Below are 24,980 nucleotides of genomic sequence, written 5' to 3'. Positions count from 1 at the left end.
GTCTGTCATTGTCCCTAAGTTCCTTTGGAGGCCCCAATGAATGTCGTTGTTGAACTACTGAACAGCACTACCATCAGAGTGAACTGGGAAGCAGTAGACAAAGAGACGGTCAGAGGACACCTGCTGGGATACAAGGTACTGATCCTGTATCTCCTTTGTTGTTTGCCCTAACATATTCAGCCCCTGTCCTCATGAATCACACATATATTGGGTTTACAGCTGAGGCAGCCAGATCTTAGCTTAGCAAGGCCTTCGGAGTTGTCTTTGGTTTCAAGGTTGTAAGAAATAGAGCATTTTTTTTTTTTTTAATTATCACACTTCAGAAAGTTTCACCGTCTAGTTGCACTGTTTCCCTTTCTCTCTTTTGGGTCAGTGATGCATCATCCTTTCAACATCCTAGCCATACCTTATCCTTTGAAAACTGCTTTTAAAAAACAGTTTTAATGTAATGAGAAAATGTCTCTTGACATGCGATGAATTAGTTCTAAGACGTTTATGAAATGCTTAAAATTACCAATATAAACTTACCCATGGTCTCCTATTTAATCATGACTGTTTGTGGCTCCAGGTGTACTTGACCAGAAGCAGCTCCATGGGCCACCACCGAGGCTGGGGGCCCAGGGAGCCGGAGAGCACTGTGGTGGTGGAGACTGGGCCCACCGAGGACAAGAAAGTGATCAGTGATCTCAGACCATACTCCCACTACGCCCTGGCTGTAACTGTATTCAACAGCAAGGGAGAGGGACCCCCCTCTGAGACTGATTCCTTCAGGACTCCTGAGGGAGGTGAGACTTAGAAAGAGAAGAAAAATCAGGGGTAAAAGAGGGAAGGCGGCGATGAGGCTAAAATGGGGGGAGATGATAGATAAAATGGGTGAACAGGTTTACAGACAGGCAAATGGGGCAAGATGGGAGGAAGGGAGAGATGGATAGTGTATTACAGCAGAGAAAATGACATTGATATCCAGAGATTGAGTGGGTGGAGGACAGTTAAGAGAAGGAGAGTGAAATTACTAGATGGGGATGGATATTTTTGAGCAGGCAGTTGTTTTAAGGGAAAATAGATGACAGTAGATCAAAATAGTATCACAATTCCTTTTAAGCCTAGTGCGTTTTCACTTTGTGTTGCTGCTAGTTCCTGGTCCTCCCATGTCCCTGATGCTGGACAGCCCATCAGAGACAGAAATGACCCTCCACTGGACACCTCCTGGCCAACCCAATGGAGTCCTTATTGGATATCTACTGCAGTACCAACAGAGTGAGCTTTGTTTACACCCCTAGCCCACAAAATAATCAACATCAGACATATAAATGATTTTGTTTAATAAGGGCTTCTTTTCTGCATCGAAGACATCAGTGAAAACATCAGTAGTAGGAATGACACCACACAATTAATTTCCAGCTAAATCAATAACACTACAAAAATGTCAAAGCATAGCCTCCTAATGATGCTCATCAGTCAGTCAATGTGTCACCCATAACGATGTGTTGAAGATCAAGTTGTGATTGAATGCTTTTTCTGCTGTGCTGTGGTCAGTTGTGGAGAGTGATGACAACCCCATGCAGGTTTTGAAAATAGACGACCCCACAGCCAGCCACCTTACCCTGGAAGGCCTGGACCACCACAGCCACTATCGCTTCTTCCTGAGGGGATACACTGCTGCAGGGGACGGAGAGCCCATCATGAGGGAGGCTGCCACCACACTGGATGGAGGTAAAAAGACGATTTACAGCGTTCTTCACTATAACATCATATGACACAAACAGGACCAGATTGTTTTAGAACGAGAATTTGATTTAACTGTCTAAATGTCTTGCAGTGCCTCCTGCCGACATCCACCTGTCTGTTGGGGAAAACTTTGTCAACCTCAGCTGGGTGGCCAAGAAAAGACACAGGAATGTTAGCTTCCAGGTCCACTACCTCAACAAAAATGGTATAATATCTACACTAAGAAGTGCATAGGGAACACCTCATTATATTCAGCCTTTTAAAACCATTACTCCATCCTGGGAATAGTTTCCCAGGACTTTCCTAAACAATAAAAAGTAATCATGGTTCATGTTGTGTCTCTGCAGATGGCAGTAAATGGAAGAAAACAGAGAAAGTGAACACCTCTCAGTCTTTCTACCAGCTCCAGGGCCTGACTCCCGGATCTCATTATCGTCTACTCTTCACCTACAGCAACACCACTTTCTTGGAGACTGAAATCAAGACAGAAGGAACAGGTACTTTGAGCCTTCATTCATCCTCATTCCTTTCATCTTCTCTTCTCAGTCCTCTGGGCTTCCCACATCTAAATATAAAGCCTGATCCTACAGTGAGTGTCCTGCAGTTCTATCCACTGCCTGTGAAATACTTAAAAGACTCGTATGAGAAGAGATCTTGGTTAGCCATATGGATCTAGATTATTCTCCCTCTTTTTTTTTCTTTTTTTTTACCAGTTTTATCCTTTCCACTCCAATTTGTACTTACATCCGGTTTTTACATAACAATTCTTGTCTTTCCACCTCACTCTTTTTTTCCCTCTGAATAGTGACGGAGGTGCAGCCAAGCTTTGCAACGCAGGGCTGGTTCATTGGTGTTGTGAGTGCCATTGTGCTGCTGCTACTGATTCTGCTCATCCTCTGTTTCATCAAAAGGAGTAAAGGGGGGAAGTATTCAGGCAAGTACCGACTACCAAAGTGAGTGTTAAGCATTAATCAGTAGAGATGTTGAACCAAAAAAGGTTGAGGTCTTGAGCAACTTTTTTAAAGAATGTGTTATAGTTGTTCCTCCTTATAAGCTTGTGCAGAAAAAAACATGCAATGTCAGGCAACTGCTTTCACACTTTTTTACACGAGCTTTGTGCATGACACCAGACAGTCTGGAGCCATAAAGCTGTCTGAAAAATTACACCGTTGCAGAAAAAGAAGCCTAGCAGTTACAGGAATTTACCGCAGTAAACAACATTATTTTTACTGGAAAGAAGAAGACAGTAAAATAGGACTGCACCATGTTTAAAATTCCCTCCATATCCAAATAATTGACCAGTTCCCACTTGGCCAACCTTCTCCATGCAGCCTTCACATACAACATGTAGTAAAACAGACCTCTAAGCCTGCACTTTCTTACTGTGACAGTAAGAGGCTCCGTGAAATAATAATCACAAACCAGTAGAGTAACTGCAACCTGCAGGCCACTGTCTGACTGGTCAGAGAAAAGCACTGGCCTTTATTCCCTTTTTACACATGGGAGAAACAAGTGACTGGCTCCTTTTAAATTAGACTTAATTGTGCAAAAAGCAAGGGCTAATTGAATAATAAATCTGACCATACCAACTGGCATTATTCTTCTGAACAATAAATTAATTATTTTAATCATTTTAATTTTAGAATAGTAGCTATGATGCTAAATACCAAATGAGAAATTAGGTCAATATTGAACTTTAAACCACATAAATAAACACATTCTGTCAACAGATAGTCCACATCCTTTTGCTCACTAAGTGTTATCTTGTCTTTTTGTGTGACAGAATGTCATTATCGATGTCTGAGACAGTGGCTTAGAGAAAAACATGGTTGAGATCCTTCTGATAACAAAATAATCTCCTTTGCAGTGAAAGATAAAGAAGAGGGTCCAATGGACTCAGAAGCACGGCCCATGAAGGATGAGACTTTTGGAGAGTACAGGTTAGTCATTTAAATGCACATTGTGTCTTTGGGTGTTACATAATGTTTCAATAGATTATTTAAATTTTGACTCCTAATAAAGGCCTGATTCCCTCAGCTTTGTTCGCTTTTCCTAACCCTTTGTGTTCCTTTCATTGTGCTTCTTCTCCCTAATGACTGCCCCTGCTAAGCAGATCCCTAGAAAGGTATGCCGTGATGTGATTTGCTATTCCAAAACCCACTTATTTATTATCCCCTGCCGATGCTTTATTTACCTACTGACTTCCCTGTAAAATTTTATTTATTTTATAGTATTATGTTGTATATGTTCAGCAACTATTATAAATATTTTCCTGATCAAAAAGCTTAGTAAATAACCATTATTTGTTTTACACACCTTGTGAAATTGTCTTGTTTTTGACCTCTTCTGTGCTCTCACATGCTGTAGTGACCTCGAGGAGAAGCGCACGGCCAGCCTGCCGTCGCTGGGCGAGGAGAGCAAGCTGTGCAGCGAGGACAACCTGGACTTCAACGGCAGTAGTGCCATAACCACTGAGCTCAACATGGATGAGTCTCTGGTCAGCCAGTTCAGTCGGCCCAGCGCAGGTCCTGAGGCACTGCAGGGCCTGCCAGACAACTCCCTGCTCAACCCCACCAATGGCATGCCCAACTCAGTCACCATCCTCGATTAACCTCCACACATCCACCTCGGTTCTTCAGACCAAAACATGTCAACACATACGTGCCCATACGCTCCTGTTCCCTACTGACTTGCTGATTTGTAATTTAACGACAAATACACAATCAATATATAGACTATTCAGATGCCCCTGGCAGTCATCTGAACGACTAGACTGTTTTGACCAAAGGAGTGTCCAAAGTAGTGGACAAGGTGATAAAAGTTTGACTGACCTGAAGATGTCTTTTGACTCTCCTAAAACCCTCTTTTTATCTGTGTAGTTTACAACATCTCTTAATGACCAACATTAATTTCTCTCCCTTTCTTCTCTTTTTTTCTTTCTTTCTGCAGACAACTCTATAGAAAGATAATAACAGAATGTTGTACATGTAGAAATATCAGATGGATTGTAGATACGGTCACAGAGATGCATAGTAGTACATTGAAAGAAGACAATGATCATGCTGGAGCCTAGTGTGGGGAAACAGACAGCACTAACAGCTGCTGTTAAAAGTCTTAGATATTTATCATGCTTTATATTATTTCGCACATATGTATGTCTAATGCCATTTGATGTCTCAGATTGTACTTTCCAGTGCCATTTTTAATACAAAACATTTTTTTTTCTTATTGTTTTTTACACTATTTATACCCATGACTTCTCTTTATTGAAATATTTCACAGATCAAGACGTTTTCATTGAAACTAAGTGAAGCCAAGTTTCATACTATAAATAACATTGTATGCATATGGGGAACTTGCTGTGAACATGCTGAGTAGCATCTGGTGTATATAGCTGCATCTACATCTATCTATTTAGCCATAATACAGTATTATAGATATGTACATGCTCCTTATAAGTTCCTGTGCCTGCTGGGTCTGCATAGAGCACCAGATTGATGTCATTACTCTCTCGCCTTCCCACCATAAGTGTAATGTCATTATTGGAAATGATATTGTAATTTTTTGTGTCAAGACCTATGTGTAGCTTTCTGTACCTGTCTTTGTCTCTTTATACACTGTATTAAAAACATTGTTGTCTCTAATTAACAACCTTTTCACACCTGTCCATCTCATATTTGGCAAACTATTTGAGGAGCAGTATTTATGTATATTCACAGATCAGAGAGTGGGGTCTTGTGGTTGAACACTCTCATGTTTTATTTTCAGACTATCATCAATGCAAGTTGATATTGCAGACAGGTGTAATGATTGCCAGTTGATGTATAATAAAGGCAAGCAGTTGGTATTTACATCAAACACAGAGAATGTATTCTTTTCAGAGCTGGGCAGACATTGTATTTACATGCTACTGATTAAAAAGAACAATCTGATCTACAAGGTGGTTATCAGAAGAACAGTTTTTTGTCTCCACAAAATGTAAATACAACCTTTAATTACTGTTTTAAGGAACCCAACCGTGTTTGATATAAAATGTGAAAAATGTGCAGGTTTTAAACCAATTAACTTTATTTAAAAGTGTTGCAAGTTGTCATTTTTCTTCTCTGTACTATTCCTATGAATTTAAACTTTCCGATTTTTACAAATAATTGCAGTGAGATTTGGCTGTTTTAGCAAAAAACTAATTCATAGTTGAGGGGGAAAATTGAAATAAAAAGAGAAAAACAATGTGTTTTAAAATCAAAAACTTGTACATTAACATCATTTAGTGACAGCAGTAATTCCATTACAATGAAAGCTAAGATTACAATTGCATTGCATTGCAGCACAGTGAATGTCTGTGGAGTTTTTGTCTGACACAGTTATAAGAGGCGGGGATGCAGCAAGCTGGTTTGTGCATACCACAAGGAGTACATCTATATGCAACGTTGCTGCCTCAGTTTCCCTATACAAATACAAGCTTGACACTGGCCAAACAACATCTGACAGTCCCTGAGGTAAAGTGTATGGGAGGTCCAAACCGGCTAGTGACACAGTGTGTGTAAGCTCCCTGTTGTTGGTTACAAAAACACACTCAGGACAAATAAAGCTTTAAACAAATCTATTTTCATACAGGAGCAATGAATGACACAAAATATGCCAATATTCTAACTTGACTATCTGCTGCTAAACATCTGTGTTTGTCAGTGTTTGGGGAAAATGTTAGCTTTGAATGACTAATGAGTGTACACACACAGATACTCACTTGACTGCCACTCACTCTTTGTTTTTCATGTATCATGGGGAAAGCTGAGGACACTGGTCTTTGCTTTGTTATTCATCTTTTTTTAATTTATATTTAAATGATTGAAAAAGTGAATTGGTTTGTTTAGAGTAGATTCTTCAGAACTCAAAATAGCAGACATATTTTAAACAATGCCCGAGTGGAATGGAGGGTTGAGAGAAAATAGGGTAGGATGGAGGGGTTGGGCGTGTGTGTCATTAATGGGTGTTTATGTGCCTATTTGTGGTGTGTGCGGTGCACAATAGGACTGATGGTATTTATATGTGTCACGGGTGAATGACAAAGGTTGAGTAGACTTGTACCACATGTGGGGCCAATATAACTGTAACTGCATTATGAATCTACCACTGTAACTTTATGATTGAAAAATAAAATATGTGGAAAAAATCTGTAAGAAAAGACAGTCCCTTTCTTGTATCAGCTTATAAAACCAATGCATGTACCTGTATGTCAATTCAAAGATAATCAGCAATAAGTGATTACATTAAAATTGAGTGTGAGTAAAAAAATCTATAGATTTTATTACCACATTGTCACATGGGGACAAGCATAGTGTGATGGTGGTTCAGCGGGAGCCAGTGTTGAATTGATAAAAGTATTCCTTGCTGGGTTTGTTGGTGTATAGCTTCTTGTTCAGGTACTCCTGACTGTGGCACATAGGGACACACACAAACACACAGTGATTAACTATTTCCAAAAATGGTTATTTATATCGGAATCCTATATTTGAGTAATTCATCACATACACCCAACATACATTTGTTGAGTTCTGCTTGAATAGTCGGTGTGTATATAGGTGTGTGGGTGCAGTGCTTACTATGCCTGCTGCTCTCTGGCCAGCTGCAGATTGTAAAGGTCTGTCTGAGTTCTCTTCTCTCTCCTCAGCTCTTCTGCTCTCCTCTCCTGTTCCTCTGCTTCTCTGGACATCTTCAGGAGCTGGAGTTCCCCAGCTGCATCCTGAGTCTTTTCAGCATTACGTTGTCTCTAAAGATGACAAGACATGTTGTTTTGGTTTTTGGACATTTTAGACCAGCATGTTAATTTTGGGACAATGTGACAGTGTTCATTCCCCCCGGTAAGTTTTCATTCAATCTGTCACCCATCTTTTCAAATTAAGGGGACACAAGTCAAAAGGACTATGGCTGCACACTGCTCCTAATTACTTAGAATGGGTTAAATGCAGAGGATACATTCCTTGTATGTGTAAATGTACTTAGAAAGAAATATATAAAAAGACAGAGAACCACAGTTTTGAAGGAATTCAGCAGAAAGATAAAACTGAGGAGGAGTTTGGAGCAGTACCTGTTTCTCAAGACGCTGCTCTTCTCTCTCCCTGTGTATGTCGCTCAGCTGCTCAGGGCTCATCCCCTTCCACTTGTCTACCAAAACCCGGGGTGGCCTCCCTCCTTCAACCTCTCTTTTTGATGCCTCTGCACGCTCTGTCATCATGTCGGATGTCAGAGTGTGCTGCATCTCTGCAAAGTTCTCCCTTTCCTCTCGCCTGTGCTGCTCCTTTAGTTTCTCTGCCCGCTCTGCAGCCTGTAGGGAGCAGGGCATGGTGAGGCCTTACCAAGGGGGCAGATGATTGATCATTCCCTTTGTGGTTAGAATAGCAGAAGCTTCACAAAACCCCAACTCTAATATGTGGTTACTTCTAACATAGAGTCAGCCATATGGTGAATGTCCTCCTGAGAGATCCACTCAGTCAGTTGTATTTGCTTGTGCATTGTGCATGTGAGTGGTAATTAGAGAAACCACATAATTGTCATGAAAAATACCATGACCTGAAGGATTTATAACGATGCCTCCCAGTGGAGGATTCAGCCGAGTGCATTCAGGCAAATGAGGAGATAGCTAAATGGGGGCTTTTACAAACAGACTGGGCCCACGCATACATCAAAGCAGTTTAATCATCCATGTTGCTTGGTACTAACTAGTTTGATGGACACCTTCATGCAGCAAGTGTGTACGCATCATTTAACATTTTTTAATTACCAATTTTTATTTCAAGATACCACCTGAGAGCACCATGCCAAGGCGCAAAACCCCAGTGGATTTTGCTTTGAGCATCCACATCAGCAGTCTGTGTGTGTGTGTGTGTGTGTGTGTGTGTGTGCACATGCGTTTACTGTACCAGAGCTTGATTGTAGTTGTCGAGTGCAATGCGGGCAGCTTTCTTACACTCCTCCTCTAGTGCATTTTGCTGAACTCCCCTAAGGTCCTGATGCACCAGCTCTTTGCTCACTAGCATCTCTGTGACACACATATACACACACACACACACACACACACACACACACACACACACACACACACACACACACACGTTGAAAATCACCCACTGTGTGTTTTTTAGACCTGCATTACCCATAAAACCCATTGTACATTACTTTACATACTCCTACATACGTACATAACACCTCTCTGGGATAAGTATCCATCAATGCCACCTGGCAGAGCTGTGCGTAGGAGTGTGTGATTTACAGAGTCTAGCATACAATCAGTGATTACAGTGTTTCTGTGTGTGTGCACGCTTGTGTTTGTCTCTTTTCACCTCTGTGCTTGTTTCCCATGTGCCTTTTCTCATTGTCTTCCTTCTGTGCTCGCAGATCTCTGTCTGTCTTTTTCATTTGTTCTCTCCTCCTTTGCTCCTCTCCGATACCCTCTCCCTGTGGATGAATTAAAAATGTATACATTCGCTGGATTTTGTTCCACTGGTCTTTCATGCACACCAAGCACCTACCTGAAAGAATGTCATACTGGCAGGCCCCAGCTCACCCTCGGGAATAGTGATCCTGAATGCCCCCTTCAGGCCACACTTGAGATCAGCATCATGTGAGTCCTCTTCTCGCTGATGAGTGGCCCAATACTGGGTCAGGTCAGTGTGCAAAGCCGCTCGCTTCTCTCTTTCATCAATGTCTTGTTGCAGCAGTGCTTTATCGTGATATTCCCCCAACTTGTCTGCAATGCAATGAAAATAAAGACACTTGTGATTAACGCTCACTTGTGGTGAAAGGTGATTTCATGAATGGAGATGGCCTAAGGCAATGTTTTTATATGGAACTGTAAATGGGTGAATAATGGTTGGGATTCATCTGATTTCATTCTGACCACTCCCTGGCTATCATGCCCATAGTTTACCAAAAGCGTTGCCTCGTTGTATCTCCATGTTTTGCTGAAGTTTTTTCTCTTGGACCTGTTGGTTGAGAGCATCAAGATCAAGGCCCATCACACGGAGCCGGGTGTTGAAGATCCGCGCCTTGCGTGCTGTTTCTGCAGACCTTCGCCTCTCCACATCCTTTTCCAAGGACTGCTCTACTGGCAAATCAACTTTGTACATGTTCTCAGTTTCTAATGAGCCTGAAGGAGACACACCATTGCAATGGTGAATTATATTGCTGATACTCATGCTGCAAAGGGATTACTGTGTTAAATTAACTATTACATCCTGGTCCATTCATCTTCCTATCATGACATCACACCAAAACCAGGAGAGGCTTCATTGACTGTATTAGAGGCGAGTTTCTCAATTCAGTTGTATTTTCTTTAAAGATAGAAAGTGATCACAGATCTAAAGCAGCACTTACCTCTGACAATACAGACTTGCCCAAATTATTTCCGTCAATTTTGGGACAACATACAGCCCCTCGGTGAAATAAGGATATTCGCTGGTCAGATTCTGTTGTGTTTAGATGCCCTTGGTAACCATGGTAACTCATGGTCACCTGCTGCACGTTTTGTGCGTTGTTAGACGTAAATCACAAAAGTGAGTTGTGCATATGCGCAATACATCAAGGACCCCCGAAATTAACATGACGTGTTGTGTAGTTAACATACTTAAACGTTAGTGGTGGTTTAAAAAGGTCGTGAGAGCAACGCCAACTCCACTTGGTCTCGCGATAAACTGTGAGGTTTCGTCACTCGCGCGCTCGAGGATCTTCCTGTTGGATTGTAAAATGGCGCATTGTTGTCACAACTGCATCGCGTCTATTTGATAAAGATTATGAAGCTATTTTCATTATTAAACTAAATATGCAGTTCATGATGTAACATATGCATAGGCCAGCAATAGATTGAACAGAAAGGTTCATTTATTTGCGTGCATATTTCGTATTTGAGATTGCTTGTTCGGTAAACATTGGTTGTTAGCATTAGCTAGCCATTTTACGAGCTGATAGCCACTGCAGTTGTTTTCAGAACAGCGGCGCTAATATAACGAAGATGGGTTATTTAAAACTAATAGAAATCGAAAACTTCAAGTCGTATAAAGGAAGACAGATCATTGGACCTTTCCATAAGTTCACTGCAATCATTGGACCCAATGGATCAGGTATGTTATTGAAAATGTTAACTCGCGGCTAATGTTTGCTAGCATTGGCTAACGGTAAACGCTGTGCTCTAGCTAATTCCTCGCTGTCTTAAGACATAACAGCTTCTGCTTCGTGGATAAGAATAAAATGCTTGCCTTGCTGGACATCAGTTTGATTACCGTTTGTACTAATTAACCTATCATCTAACGTTATCATGTTGTACTCTGTTTATTTCAATGTTATTATGTGTGGCTACCAACTTGTACTGCGTTGCATGTGCCCATAGCAATTAATTTGTTGTGTAAATGAGAACACTTTGTTTTTGGCTGTGTAAACGCTAATATTATGACATTTTCTCTTGCAAAGTTATAGTTTATCATGTTTGAGATATAGCAAATAGAATACATATAGGGCACTGCCAAGGTGCTCTTGAGCAAGGGACCGAACCCTCAGCTGCTCGGGGAGCCCCCTCACTCTGACATCTCTCCATTTAGTGCATGTATAGGTACTGAGCATGTGTGTGTAATTCAGGCCTGTGTGTAATAACAAAATAGTGAAAACATTATAATTTTCCCTTGAGGGATTCATAAAGTATACATTCTTAATTGTTATAGGATGAGGACAACAATCTTGGAAAGATTTCTTAGCCATCCAATGAAACATCACAACTAACTACATCCTTTAAAATTACTAGATTTTAATCAACACAAAGAGTAAACTGAACAAACAAGAATTAAGCAGAAAACCCACATAAAAAGGTCATAAAGATAGATTGTACCTTAGGTGTACCTAATGAATCATATTTGTACATATCGTGTTTTTTATATAAGATTTTTATAGGTTATTAAAAATCTGAATGCTGATGTTGTAGGAAAATCCAACCTTATGGACGCTATCAGCTTCGTGTTGGCAGAGAAGACCAGCAACCTGCGTGTGAAGACTCTGAAGGATCTAATCCATGGAGCACCTGTAGGAAAACCAGCTGCCAACAGAGCCTTTGTCAGCATGGTGTACCAGGAGGATAACGGAGAGGAACGCTCCTTCACAAGGGTCATTATTGGTATGAACCACCATTGACAGTTATGTTGGAATTTATGCTTCCTTTTCATTCATCCTTATGAAAAAGAAATGAAAGACTTTGGTCTAATAACTTTACTTTGCCACTTGTACCAGAAATTAAAGGCACACACTTTTCAGCATTAGAAATGTTGGGTGCAGTGTAGCGTCAGTGCTTTAAGAACTTTATGCCCTTATGTTCAAGTACAGCTGCACAAACATGACACTGCTACTGCCAGTACATATAGAAGGACCTAATTTTCAAACCATACCAGAACTTTATTTTTGTCATTGCAAATTCAGAGCTAGTCAGGCAACACATTATATTATGCAAATATATGGTTATTATAACGCAATTGTCTTTTATTGGACAAGTTCAATGAGAGACCATTGCTTCCATCTTGTATGGACTTTTGATAAGTTAATGTTTCTGATGTTTTATCTCCTTTTAATTTGCTTGTGGGCATCAGGTTCCTCCTCTGAGTACCGAATCAACAACAAGGTGGTGGGCCTGCCTGAATACAGTGAAGAGCTGGAAAAACTTGGCATTTTGATCAAGGCTAGGAACTTCCTGGTTTTTCAGGTGAGATTCAAATTTTCTGAACATAACCAAAACCAGTTTCTAAACATAGCCATGCAGAGAGAGTTTTGTGGAGCTGATAATCTTAAATAGCTTTGAATCAACTCATTTGGCAATGGCTTGAATGTTACTGACCTTCATTTATTTAAAAAAAGTTACGCACTGAAGCTTTAATGTAGCCATTCATGTGCTATTGAATGTGACCTGGCTAATTAGAGCAGAGACACAAACTATCCATTTTCAATTTTGTATTGTTTATTAAATAACCTTGTTACAGTGTGTTGGCAGTTGCTGTTGTTGACCGTAGTTCCCTGCTGTTTCTCCCTCCAGGGTGCTGTGGAGTCTATTGCCATGAAGAACCCCAAGGAGCGGACAGCTCTGTTTGAGGAAATCTCACGTTCCGGAGAGCTGGCCCAGGAGTACGAACGCAGGAAGAAGGAAATGGTGAAAGCAGAGGAGGACACGCAGTTCAATTACCATCGGAAGAAAAACATTGCTGCTGAGCGCAAAGAAGCCAAGCAAGAGAAGGAGGAGGTGTGTACTCAAATGACATCTACTTCTATGTACTTGTCTTGCATGAGTTGGAAATTAAAAGTAACTTTAGCCCCTTGAACTTAAAGCTTTGGTTTTAAGGGTTAGTTGTTAAGATGTGCCTTTGATTATTTTTGTAATTTGATTACCTATGTTGATTTGCGGGATATTTTGTGTAATTTGTCTTATGTTATTTGTCTTTAACCCGCCGTTATTGCTGCCTTTTTTGGTCATGACACTTGAAAAGAGTATTTTTAATCTCAGTGCTGATCAAGTCAAATAAATGCAATCATTATACAAAGCACATAATTTACCCCATCACACTGTTTTTCTGTCTATCCTCCCATCATTCTACCAGGCTGAGCGGTATCAGCGTCTGAAGGACGAAGTGGCCAGGGCTAGTGTTCAGTTGCAGCTCTTCAAGCTGTACCACAATGAGACTGAAATTGAGAAGCTGAATAAAGAGCTGGGCCAGCGAAACAAAGAGATCGATAAGGACCGTAAAAAGATGGACCACGTGGAGGAGGAGCTGAAGGACAAGAAGAAGGAGCTTGGCAGGCTAATGAGGGAGCAACAGACTATTGAGAAAGAAATCAAGTAAGTGACAAAGACATGATGGCCTTCTCACATCTTGCCTAATGTACTTCTCTGATGACCTACTGTATAACTAATGGAATTTAAAACCTAGGGCTTTGTTAATCACTTGACTGTGCCCACAGAGAGAAAGACTCTGAGTTGAACCAAAAGAGGCCGCAGTACATCAAGGCCAAAGAGAACACCTCACACAAGATCAAGAAGCTCGAGGCAGCACGCAAGTCATTGCAAAATGCCCAGAAGATGTACAAGAAACGCAAGGGGGACATGGATGAGCTTGATAAAGAGATGAAGGCGGTGGAGCTGGCCAAGCAAGAGTTTGAGGAGCGCATGGAGGAGGAGGCGCAGAGCCAGGGGCAAGACCTGACCCTGGAGGAAAACCAGGTCTGATCTGTTGGAATGTTGTACACATTTAAAGGCTCCTCAATTCATAATTTTCTATGATTCAGTCATTTATTGTTTACAGGATTTTATTTAGTTAATACAATTAAAGTAGTGGTACTTATTCTCCAGGGAAGCATTTATACTATTATAAGATTGCTGTAAAATAGCTGACTAACAGCCTAACTGACTGTCTATTGTTAAGGGCAACTCATTTTAATTTTGCATAGGCCTCTTCAAATTCATTTAGTGGTTTGACATTAAGATGATTGTATAGTTGGAAAGTTAGCACTTGCAAATCTCAGGTCTTGGAGTGTGACATGGATCTCAAATGTTTGTCCCTCCCAGGTCAAGCAGTACCATCGTCTAAAGGAGGAGGCCAGTAAACGCGCTGCCACCCTGGCCCAGGAGCTGGAGAAGTTCAACCGCGACCAGAAGGCCGACCAGGACCGCCTGGACTTGGAAGAGAGGAAGAAAGTGGAGACAGAGGTAAATAAGATGGAAGCTTTGTCTGTGACAGACTTAATTGATTTAGTAATAGTTCTAATGCTGTCATTTAAACGCGTTATTAATGACGTTAACACACACCCATTTTAACGAGTCAGTTTTTTTCACATGCTTTTGCAACAGCTAGTAACGTTAGAAAAACTACAACTCCACACCAGATCTAGCTAGACCGGAAACAAAACAATAAGCATGCCGCACACACTTTTTTGTACTTGTAAGCTGGCCAAAGAGTAGCAACGATACGTTTTGAGTGGATGGTGAGCACGAGATTCCGAAAGTTATTCCAATAAGATTCTGGATGGACAGTTCTCTTTTTAAATGTTGCCGTTGTGAACTGAGCTATCGTCGCAGCACGTCCAATCTGAAATACCACTTGATGGCTAAGCACACTGCTGATGCAAAGTATCCGCCACCTTGTCAAAGTATTTTTTTCAGCTTTTTATTGATGGACAGTGTTTCATTGTGTGAGAGATTATTTGCTCCAAGTGTGATAATATAAAGCAAGCTGATCCAGTTTTCCATGTTGTTAAGAATATTAAAATAAGAAAAATAATGGGACAAAAAAAACTAATTTAGAATAGATAAACGTGCAATTAATTGCAAGTTAACTATGACAATAATGCGATTAATCCCAATAAATATGTCAATTGTTTGACAGCACTTAATAGTTTACAATTTCATAAATTACACTGGAATGGTACCTCACATGATTTCATAGGACAAATAAAAGTTGACTTAAACTGATTTGAATTCATACTCCCTATTATTTTGTTTCTCTCCAGGCCAAAATAAAACAAAAGATCCGTGAAATTGAGGAAAATCAGAAACGCATTGAGAAATTGGAGGATTACATTACCACCAGCAGGTATGCTGCTCCAATAATTGTTCACCATCTCAACATTAGCTTATTGATTTTTTAGTTTTTTCCCCATTATGCTGTTCTATTCACTCTTTTGTCCTGTTGCCTCTCAGGCAGTCACTGGATGAGCAGAAGCGCATGGAGGAGGAGCTGACTGAGGAGGTGGAGATGGCCAAGAGGAGAATCGATGAGATCAACACGGAGCTTAACCAGGTGCTTAATACACACACATGCACAAGGAAAGATAGGTGAATTATCTCATCTTAGCTGACTGACAATGATTTCAGTGTGCTGTAGTTGTTAGAGACCATTCTCTGGAAGACCTTGAGTTCATGATTGCATGTATTAGCCTGTAACAGGGTCGTTAAGCAAGACTTCAAGCTGCATCAGGAGAAAACAAAATTTCTCCATGTAAATCAATAGAAAAGATGTCACTGCGGACATTTGCACATACCAGGGAAAAGAACAAGTGTGACCAATAAGATAAATGATGGCTAGGTGTGCCAGTAATCCAGCCTACCACTGACACTTCTGTTGATAGTGTTATTATATTAACACCTGTTTTGACAAGTAAAATATCAGCTGTGAGAAAATCTTTAACAAGTCCCATTATTATTGGCTTTTTCTGTAGGTAATGGAGCAGCTGGGAGACGCCAGAATCGACAGGCAGGAGAACAGTCGCCAGCAGCGCAAGGCTGAGATCATGGAGAGTATCAAAAGACTCTACCCTGGCTCTGTGGTAAGACATTTGGGACATTATTTCAGCACAACATTATCTAATTTCTTATGCTTACACAATTACCATTTTTTACTTCCCTTCTTGATTTCATGAAAGTGTTAAATATACTCATATTAGTGGAGAAAAAATAGAAAAAAATGCTGCTCTCTCTCTATCTGCAGTATGGTCGTCTAATCGACCTGTGCCAGCCCACTCAGAAGAAGTATCAGATTGCTGTGACCAAAGTGTTGGGCAAAAACATGGACGCCATCATTGTTGACTCAGAGAAGACTGGCAGAGATTGTATTCAGTACATAAAGGAGCAGAGAGGAGAGCCCGAGACCTTTCTTCCTCTGGACTACCTCGAGGTGAATACTAGAAAGTACAGATGATAGCTCCACTCAAGAGAATTGCCGTGGTTGGAGTATACACTATCAAAGTGGCCACACAGGATTATTATTATTAAAAGCTCTAGAAAGGTGGCATCTTGAGCTAGTGAAGGTTCACAAATGTGTCTAGTTCCAATGGAACTACACTTGTCAAATGAAAAAAAAAAAACAACAACACAAAGTTTGCCTTGAAGCTACTTGTATCACTCTGACACTGATGATCAACATCCACCTGATTTGTGTTGTCATATTAAAGCTACTAATTGAAACACCATAATGTGGGTGCGTAGTTTACAAGCTATATTTCTCACAGTCGGCTATACTAGGTAGGGCTGAAACTAAAAACCTTTTTCATTATCAGTTAATCTGCCGATTATTTTCTTCAATTAATTGCTCTATAAAAACTCTAAACTCTATAAAATGTCAGAAAGTATTGAAAAATATTCATTCACAATTAAAAATCAATAAAAACATCACATCCTAGGTGATGTCTTTAAAGGTTTTGTTCCAAACCCCAAACATATTCAGTTTAATATGATATTTGAGGGTCTGAAAACAGCATTTAAAAAAAAATTTCAGTTAATAAAATAGATGGCTATAATTATTACTCGAGTAATTGTTGCAGCTCTAATATTAGGCTATTCATTTCTTGCTTAAAACCAGACTCCAGTTTCCCTGCTGCAAATGCCACCAAAAAAACTTGATAGGAATGATCTTATGTCTCTTGTCCTTTCAAAGGTGAAACCAACAGATGAGAAACTGAGGGAACTGCGAGGAGCCAAACTGGTGATTGATGTGATTCGCTATGAGCCTCCTCACATCAAGAAAGCCCTCCAGTATGCATGTGGCAACGCCCTGGTCTGTGAGAATGTAGAGGATGCACGAAGGATTGCTTTTGGAGGCCCATACAGACACAAGGTAATGGACTTCATTTAGTGCACTTACTGAGGTTTGACATATTTTATCAACATTTTGGTATCATTAAAATTACAGGATTGGCTAGCATGTCCACCTGCTGAATTGGTAGATGTGAATTTTTTGTCTATTCTTCCGTTTAACCTCTCCTTGTCTCTGTGTGTCCAGACAGTAGCCCTGGATGGTACTCTGTTCCAGAAGTCTGGAGTCATCTCTGGTGGAGCCAGTGACCTGAAGGCCAAGGCCAGGCGCTGGGATGAGAAGGCAGTGGACAAGCTTAAGGAGAAGAAAGAAAAACTCACTGAAGAGCTCAAGGTAACTGTGACTAGGATTGGTCCTCTCTGTCTGTCTGTAAGTTAGTTATCAGGATGTCCTGAAAAGTCTTTTGAGTCAAAAATGTTTGTAGGAATACCGTTGTTATTGCCTGGATAACCTCAAAATGTAAAATGTTTTCGATTAATAGTTACTGCCTGCAGTTTCATGTATTGTCACTTGGAAGTAAATTCACAACAATTTTCACAAATGTTTTTCTTTTTAGGAGCAAATGAAGGCCAAGAGGAAGGAGGCAGAGTTGCGTCAGGTGCAGTCTCAGGCCCACGGTCTGCAGATGAGACTCAAGTACTCCCAGAGTGATCTGGAACAGACAAAAACCCGTCACCTCTCCCTCAACATGCAGGTACAGCCTGATTACACCTCAGCATTTCTCTCTTCCTGATTGTTATTGCTATAGTGACTGCTGCATTAAAAGTTGTTTCATTTGTGACCTGCAGGAGAAGTCTAAACTAGAGAGTGAATTGGCAAACTTTGGCCCTCGCATCAACGACATCAAGAGGATCATCCAGTCCCGTGAGAGGGAGATCACCGACCTGCGAGACCGTATGAATCTGGTGAGACCGACACCAAGTGTGGTCCATTCAGACGCCTGTCTATGAATATGTGGTATCGCAGTGAAGTCAATATAAATGTTTTTGTTTTCCAGGTGGAGGATGAGGTGTTTATTGAGTTCTGTAAGGAGATTGGAGTGAGGAATATCAGAGAGTTTGAGGAGGAAAAGGTCAAGAGGCAGAATGAGATTGCAAAGAAGCGGTAAGTTTAGTATCTAGTCAGTTTAAGTGTCAGTTCTTTCCACAGTGTTAGTTGACCTGTTACAAGTTTCCTATGTTGTCTAAAAGTTATAAGCAACATTTTGCTTCAGTCTTGAGTTTGAGACCCAGAAGACCCGCCTGGGTATCCAGGTAGACTACGAGAAGAATCAGCTGAAGGAGGACCAAGAAAAGGTCATGATGTGGGAGCAGACCGTCAAGAAGGACGAGGCTGAAATAGAGCGACTAAAGAAGGTAAAAACATGAAGTGAACTAAGAAAACTTCTTAAAATGAGGCCTGTCAAAATTATCACAATATTCTGGATCCCGCATCACAAATAAATGTTCTTTCAAGAGCCACACACTTAATCTAAAGAGAGACTTCCTGTTCTTAGAACTGTATTTTACGGACTATAAATTACTCCAGAGTTTAAGTCCGGTCAATCAAAAATGTGTCAAAACATAAGTCGCACTGGACTATAAGTTGCATTTATTTAGAAATTTATTTCACAAAATCCGAGACCATTAACAGACATTTAGCACACAGAACAACAGGCTCAATACGGTAGGTGTCCGGTGACACATAAGTTATTCAACCACGCAATAGCAAACAGAACAACTACCAGGGCGAGGAGACATGGCTAACAGCACCGTTAACAAGACTCTCCGGCAGCACGTTGTTCAAGCACCCATCTGTGGACTCGTTCCTCCAGCTCTGGCCATCTTGCCTTCAGCCCGCGATTAGCTTTCTTTGTTTTCTTCATTGCTGTAAGAGTAACCTTTTTGCCAGTCCCAAGTCCCAAGTTTTCTGACTTTTTCTTTTCTGTTATTGACTCACTCCAAACTTTTTTTCTGCTGCTCGATTATCATTTTCAGCTGCATATTTACATACTGAATACTACCTGTAGTTTGTGATCTATGGAATAGGATTTTCTTTTTGGGTACATTTTGTTTGTGTTTAGTCTTTCTCAGTTGTCTTTAGGAGCAAGATATAGTTGTCACAAGACTAGAGCGCCCTCTCTTGGCTGTAGACGGTAATGTTTTAAGTATGAAATAATATTTAAATACATGTTAAATTGCAGATATTTATATATATAAGTTGCACCTGACTATAAGTTGTAGGACCAGCCAAACTATGAAAAAAAAGTGTGACTTATAGTCCAGAAAAATACGGGAACTTAATTATTCAAATAAATCAATTATCATTAAAAAGCAGATCAAGACACCCTCAAAAAAAGTACCTCCTTGACCAAAAATGGATAAAGAAAAGCGTGTTTTGAATGGGAAGTTGAGTTTCAAAGCCCTTCCAGATGGTTTTCATAACAAGACTAAAGTTATTTGCATGCACTGTCGATGTGAATTGAGTTACCACCGGAGTCTCAAATCCCACTTTAGTATTAAAAACTTGAAAAATATCCCTTTTTTAAAGAAATACAATTATAAAAATGTGTTAATTAACTATGGGAAATAATGCGATGAATCAAGATTAAATATTTGATTGACTTAAAATCTACTTTGTCTTCAATTTTGACATCAAGTTAATTCGTGCTTGTGTGGCTTTTTGTCAACTTTCTTGTCTACCTGCAGGAGGAGCACAGACACATGAAGATCATTGATGAGACAATGGCCCAGCTGCAGGACCTGAAGAACCAGCACCTCACCAAGAAATCAGAAGTCAACGATAAGAACCATGATATGGAAGAGATCCGCAAAAAACTGGGTGGCGCCAACAAGTCAGTGGCTGCAAAACACAAACAAACTTTAATATATATATATATAAGTCATAAAATATAAATATTACGTTGGAGTTGTACTACATATGTTTTTGTATCTACCAGGGAGTTGACTCAGCTCCAGAAGGAGGTCACAGCCATTGAGACCAAACTGGAGCAGAAGCGCAGTGACCGTCACAACTTGCTACAAGCCTGCAAAATGCAGGACATCAGGTTGCCTCTTCATTCTGGAACGATGGATGATATCAGCCAGGGAGAGGTAAACGCAAACACACTTAAACAGGTGCAAAGTTTCATACCGTAAGGAGTGAAAAGGAAAATTACATTCTTTGTTCTGTTTTTCAAGGGGAGCTCCCAGACAGAGGAGTCCAGCAGCCAGAGGACGTCCAGCAGTGTTCTCGCTAAAGAGGCTCTCATAGAGATTGACTACAGCAACCTGTCTGAAGACCTTAAGGTAGCTAGTCCACACAACACCAATGACCCACATTTAAACAATCCAACTTGACCTCCTTCCCTCATTAAAATTGATATCAGCTCTCTCTACACTTTTACAAGGTGCTTGATCATATACTAAAGAAGGAGAAAGAGCTAGTTACAACAAATATGTGATGTCTGTCGTTCAAGCCACACTAATTTAATCCTGTCTAATGTCCTACAGGATGTACTGTCAGAGGAAGAGATCAAGGGGGAGACGAACACACTGCAGCAGCGTCTGAACGAGCAGCAGAGTATCCTACAGAGGATCAGCGCCCCCAACATGAAGGCCATGGAGAAACTCGAGAGTGTCAGGGACAAGTTCCAAGAGACCAGTGATGGTGAGATTTGAGGATAATGATACAGACTGGGATTAAATGAGAGAGAGAGAGAGAAAGGGAAAGGAAGTGATGCAGGTCACAATACCTTTCTAGAGCTTTTAATAATAATAATCCTGTGTTTTTGTGCGTCTTTCTTTCAGAGTTTGAGGCTGCTCGTAAAAGAGCCAAGAAGGCCAAGCAAGCCTTTGAGCAGATCAAGAAGGAAAGGTTTGATCGTTTCAATAATTGCTTTGAGTCTGTGGCCACCAACATCGATGAGATCTACAAGGCCCTCTCACGCAACAGCAGTGCCCAGGTATGGCTCAATTTTCTTTTAATGCACTGTATAGATTTAACAACGACCTAGATAAATTCAATGCCACGGTACACAATGTGGTTTACGCTGTGGCAGTAAAACACAAGTCACACATCATGAACATTTTGTATTGTAAAGCAAAACGTTTTACAATTAGTATGTCCGTCTTCTGTAGGCTTTCCTGGGCCCAGAAAACCCAGAGGAGCCATACCTGGATGGCATCAACTATAACTGTGTGGCTCCAGGTAAGAGGTTCAGACCCATGGACAACCTGTCTGGAGGAGAGAAGACTGTTGCTGCCCTGGCTCTGCTCTTTGCTATTCACAGGTGAAACAACAGACCAGTTTAGAGGCTTAATACAGGTTTGATTTATTAACATTGCTTGAAAGCTGGTGACGATGTCCGCACCGTTTGGTAACATTTGTCCTGCTTGTCTCTAGCTACAAGCCCGCCCCCTTCTTTGTCCTGGATGAGATTGACGCTGCTCTGGACAACACTAACATTGGCAAGGTTTGTTAAATGATATGTTTCAGTGACTTGAGTGTTTAATCAATAGTGCTTGTGATGGTTTTTTGTTCTCTCTTTTTAAATTAATGCTGCTCATCACATGTAATACAACTACAACTCTTAATTTCTCCTTGTACCCTCAAGGTGGCCAATTACATCAAAGACCAGTCCGTGCAGAACTTCCAGGCCATTGTCATTTCTCTGAAGGAGGAATTCTATACCAAGGCAGACTCACTCATCGGTGTTTATCCAGAGGTGTGTTTCTTAATATTTTCTATACACAATACTAAATGAAAAACAGCGATGCATCTTTGACTGTTGTATATTACAGTGTATCTGTTAGTCTTAAATCGTATTAAAAGCATTGAATTCAGTTCCCTCAAAAGGTTTGAATTCTTTTTTTTGAAAGCTTCTGACTATTTTTTTCTTGCCTGCTGTAGACCGTCCCATTAGTTATCTTTTTTTCCTTTCTTCTATGTGGTTGTGGGCTGTCGGGACATAGAGATCGGTGTGACAGTGGATGGTGGATTCTGTTTAATCCTTTTGAATCCAGTCAACACCATCAGACCTGTAGCAAACAGTCACTCATATTGGGCAAAATGTCATATAAATGAATGTACATAACATGCTTTATTGTCCCTACTGGGTTTCCCTCTTTCTTTGACCGCTATGGCCTTGAGAAAGGTCTTAATGGCATTCTATGTGGTAATAAAATGTCTTATACAGTACTGAAGAAAACTTGTTGCATAGATTTGTAATAAGTCATCATAATAAGTCATATTTGGAACACCTAGCTTCAAACATGGCATCATTAAAAGCTGTTTGTCAATAAACACACATTGGAAACATCTGCTGTACATAGTGATAAAGTATTAACCGCTTTTCTTTCTCTTCCACTCACAGCAAGGAGATTGTGTCATAAGCAAAGTGCTTACTTTTGACCTCTCCCAGTATCCTGATGCCAACCCAAATCCAAATGAATAGGATGAGCACTCCCAACACCGGCATTTTGGCAAGTTAGAAGTTCCTCTGCTACTCACTCTGGATTTGTAACATATTCAGTAGTCACAGATCATGTATTCAATAGGTCCTACATGTTATTTCCTATTGTTTTTTATGTTTTTGTTTTTTTTTGGAATATGGTAGAGTAGTGAATTAGTGAGTTTTTTTGTTATCGTTCTTTATAGACCTCAACAACCAGGATGTATGTACATTTATAAAAGACCGCCCTTCTCAATTTGGCCATCAATGAGTGATTATAATAATCCATAAAAATGAATTATAATCAAGTGAAAATGAGAGGGAATCAAACCTTTTTAACGTACTGTAGAATTTATATCATGTAAAATGTGTTAAATTTACCTGAAACAAGTTTTTGTTCTCAGAGCTTTTATACTGTTTTCGGTCCTCTTTTCATTGGTGTGCTTTAAAGCCTTATCTGTTGTATGTACTAAAATATGTATTTCCATTTTCATGTGCTACCTTTCTTATATATTTCTTTTTAATAGCTTAATCCGGAAACTGTTGTTACAATATTGTGGATACATTCCCGTGTGCTAATGAAAACACCGTAGGCAGTGCTATAATGTGATCGTGGAGCCAAAACTACCATCAGAAAATTAGTTCAAAGGAAATACATTCTGAATCAGCCTTAGGAAAATGGGAATGTCAAGTGAGACTATTTTGTCAGGTTGTTTTTATTGATTGATTTGCTTTAATAAATAAAATTTGAAATATTTAAGCTCCTTTTATTTTGTTTACTTTTACTTTATAATGCAAACATGCAACAGGCGCTGTGAATCTATTTTTCTTTTCTTTATTTGAACCTATAGTGCAGAATACATCTTGCTGCACTAGTTTCCACACCATAAGGGGAAGTCTGTGCTCTGCTAGGCAAGACTATTTTTAGAGGATCTCAGTTTTCACACTGTAACTTCAGCTGAGCCAGCGTCCAAAACATGCATCTTCTCATCTAGGCTGCGTTAACTGTCTCATTTCAAGGCTATTCCATCATTAGATCTGATAATTATTTAATACAGCAAACTCACCTGTTGTGTAAGGGTTTGTTCCTTCTCCATTTTGCACAATGAAAACTAACAGAAAATAAATGTTTGGATGATTTATTTATCTCGCCATGGTGAACACACCTATGTAACATCAACCATAATGACAGACCTGAAAGTGAAGAACGTTGAGCTAAACAGTTAACTCAAATTATCTCCAAAATCATGCAACGTAGTGTATGTATGGCAGCAAAACACAGGCTGAAGATCATGTAAAAAATAAAGTCCTCTGTGGGTCTGTCAGTGTTTGCATCAAGGCATAAAACATGACACAAGTACAATAAATTATGCCCATACAATTACAAATAAAATTTGTTATCAGCCCCAATGAGCTGTAAAACTAAATCCACCATACTCCAGGTATGCTGAAGATACATTGTATGTATAGGTCCAATTAAAAGCCCACCCCTCTCAAAGGTTTGACATATTTGTGTAAATTAAAAACAACCTGTAGCAGTAGAGTGACTTAAAGTGACTTGGAAAAAAAAATCACATGTGCTGCTTGACTACTACAATGCTTTAAATAGAACCAATACTTTAATACAGGGAAATTTTTAGATAATTATTTTAGAGATTGAATGTACCTCTACGTCCAACATAAAAAAAAAGATCTTTTCTCTATCAAATCTGATGATACCAACTGCACACAAGAACAGTGGTGAACATGAGAAAACGCTGTAATTAAAAGACAGCAAGTCCTATCAGAAGACGCTGCTATATCAACAAAGAAAAAATACTTGCATTGTCATACTAGCACCACAGCCCTATTGAACGCATTAACTGATACTCAGTTTAACTCATCTGGGCCTTCATGTTTGTTTTCCCAAAGTGGTGTCCTTTCCCCCTGTCCTCACTGAACTGCAGCACGCTAAAGTCGGCTGCCTTTTTCTTGTATTCAGTGAGTTGTTTTAGTCACCAGTCACTATCCTACCTCCATCAGTGAGGCTCCAGTAAGACACTCGGCTCACTCACATGGTTGTCCCATAAGTCATATGGAATGGATAGCCTCAACAAACTCTACAAAGAAAGAAATATGTCAGTCTGTTAGCTCTAAAATAAGTATTTTTTTATTACTTCAATAAATCTGAAAATTAAGATGTTTCAGTGTCAGATATATTGTTTTTCCTTGGTTAA

General features: G+C 40.1%; 3 protein-coding genes across 6 annotated transcripts in view; 2 read left to right on the top strand and 1 right to left on the bottom strand.

The window, feature by feature from the left end:
* l1cama (L1 cell adhesion molecule, paralog a) overlaps positions 1–5,667 on the top strand; it is a 39,311-nt gene extending 33,644 nt beyond the window's left edge. For 2 of the 4 annotated variants that reach the window (XM_034876987.1, XM_034876989.1), the window contains 10 exons: positions 20–135; positions 569–785; positions 1,135–1,257; positions 1,537–1,713; positions 1,820–1,933; positions 2,076–2,226; positions 2,532–2,662; positions 3,596–3,668; positions 3,842–3,853; positions 4,096–5,667. In XM_034876987.1, the coding sequence (XP_034732878.1) occupies positions 20–135; positions 569–785; positions 1,135–1,257; positions 1,537–1,713; positions 1,820–1,933; positions 2,076–2,226; positions 2,532–2,662; positions 3,596–3,668; positions 3,842–3,853; positions 4,096–4,339 (1,358 nt within the window). In that variant the 3' untranslated portion in view covers positions 4,340–5,667. The remainder of the gene's footprint in view (positions 1–19; positions 136–568; positions 786–1,134; positions 1,258–1,536; positions 1,714–1,819; positions 1,934–2,075; positions 2,227–2,531; positions 2,663–3,595; positions 3,669–3,841; positions 3,854–4,095) is intronic. The other 2 variants (XM_034876988.1, XM_034876990.1) reach the window with 2 other exon arrangements.
* Positions 5,668–7,015: 1,348 nt separating this feature from the next.
* Positions 7,016–10,370, bottom strand: ribc1 (RIB43A domain with coiled-coils 1). Its single transcript, XM_034877047.1, has 8 exons — positions 10,099–10,370; positions 9,653–9,871; positions 9,255–9,472; positions 9,066–9,180; positions 8,646–8,764; positions 7,814–8,050; positions 7,329–7,495; positions 7,016–7,158 (listed from the first exon to the last, which is right to left on the bottom strand). The coding sequence occupies exons 2-8, from the start codon at positions 9,849–9,851 to the stop codon at positions 7,077–7,079; spliced, it is 1,137 nt and encodes a 378-aa protein (XP_034732938.1). The 5' UTR covers positions 9,852–9,871; positions 10,099–10,370; the 3' UTR covers positions 7,016–7,076.
* Positions 10,371–10,449: 79 nt separating this feature from the next.
* Positions 10,450–23,524, top strand: smc1a (structural maintenance of chromosomes 1A). The gene is made up of 26 exons (XM_034876991.1): positions 10,450–10,841; positions 11,693–11,881; positions 12,348–12,460; positions 12,788–12,991; positions 13,347–13,585; positions 13,708–13,966; positions 14,312–14,452; positions 15,253–15,335; positions 15,443–15,542; positions 15,961–16,068; positions 16,230–16,415; positions 17,175–17,354; positions 17,520–17,666; positions 17,890–18,027; positions 18,122–18,238; positions 18,331–18,437; positions 18,547–18,688; positions 20,021–20,166; positions 20,272–20,425; positions 20,513–20,620; positions 20,825–20,981; positions 21,122–21,276; positions 21,452–21,603; positions 21,717–21,786; positions 21,928–22,038; positions 22,687–23,524. Exons 1-26 carry the CDS (start codon positions 10,733–10,735, stop codon positions 22,765–22,767), a joined length of 3,696 nt encoding a protein of 1,231 aa, XP_034732882.1. The 5' UTR covers positions 10,450–10,732; the 3' UTR covers positions 22,768–23,524.
* The last annotated feature ends 1,456 nt before the right edge of the window (positions 23,525–24,980 follow it).

Source organism: Etheostoma cragini, chromosome 7, assembly GCF_013103735.1.
Source record: "Etheostoma cragini isolate CJK2018 chromosome 7, CSU_Ecrag_1.0, whole genome shotgun sequence".
Lineage (NCBI taxonomy): Eukaryota > Metazoa > Chordata > Actinopteri > Perciformes > Percidae > Etheostoma > Etheostoma cragini.
The sequence above is the reverse complement of the archived record's forward strand: the minus strand, read 5'-3'. Positions and strand labels throughout refer to the sequence as shown.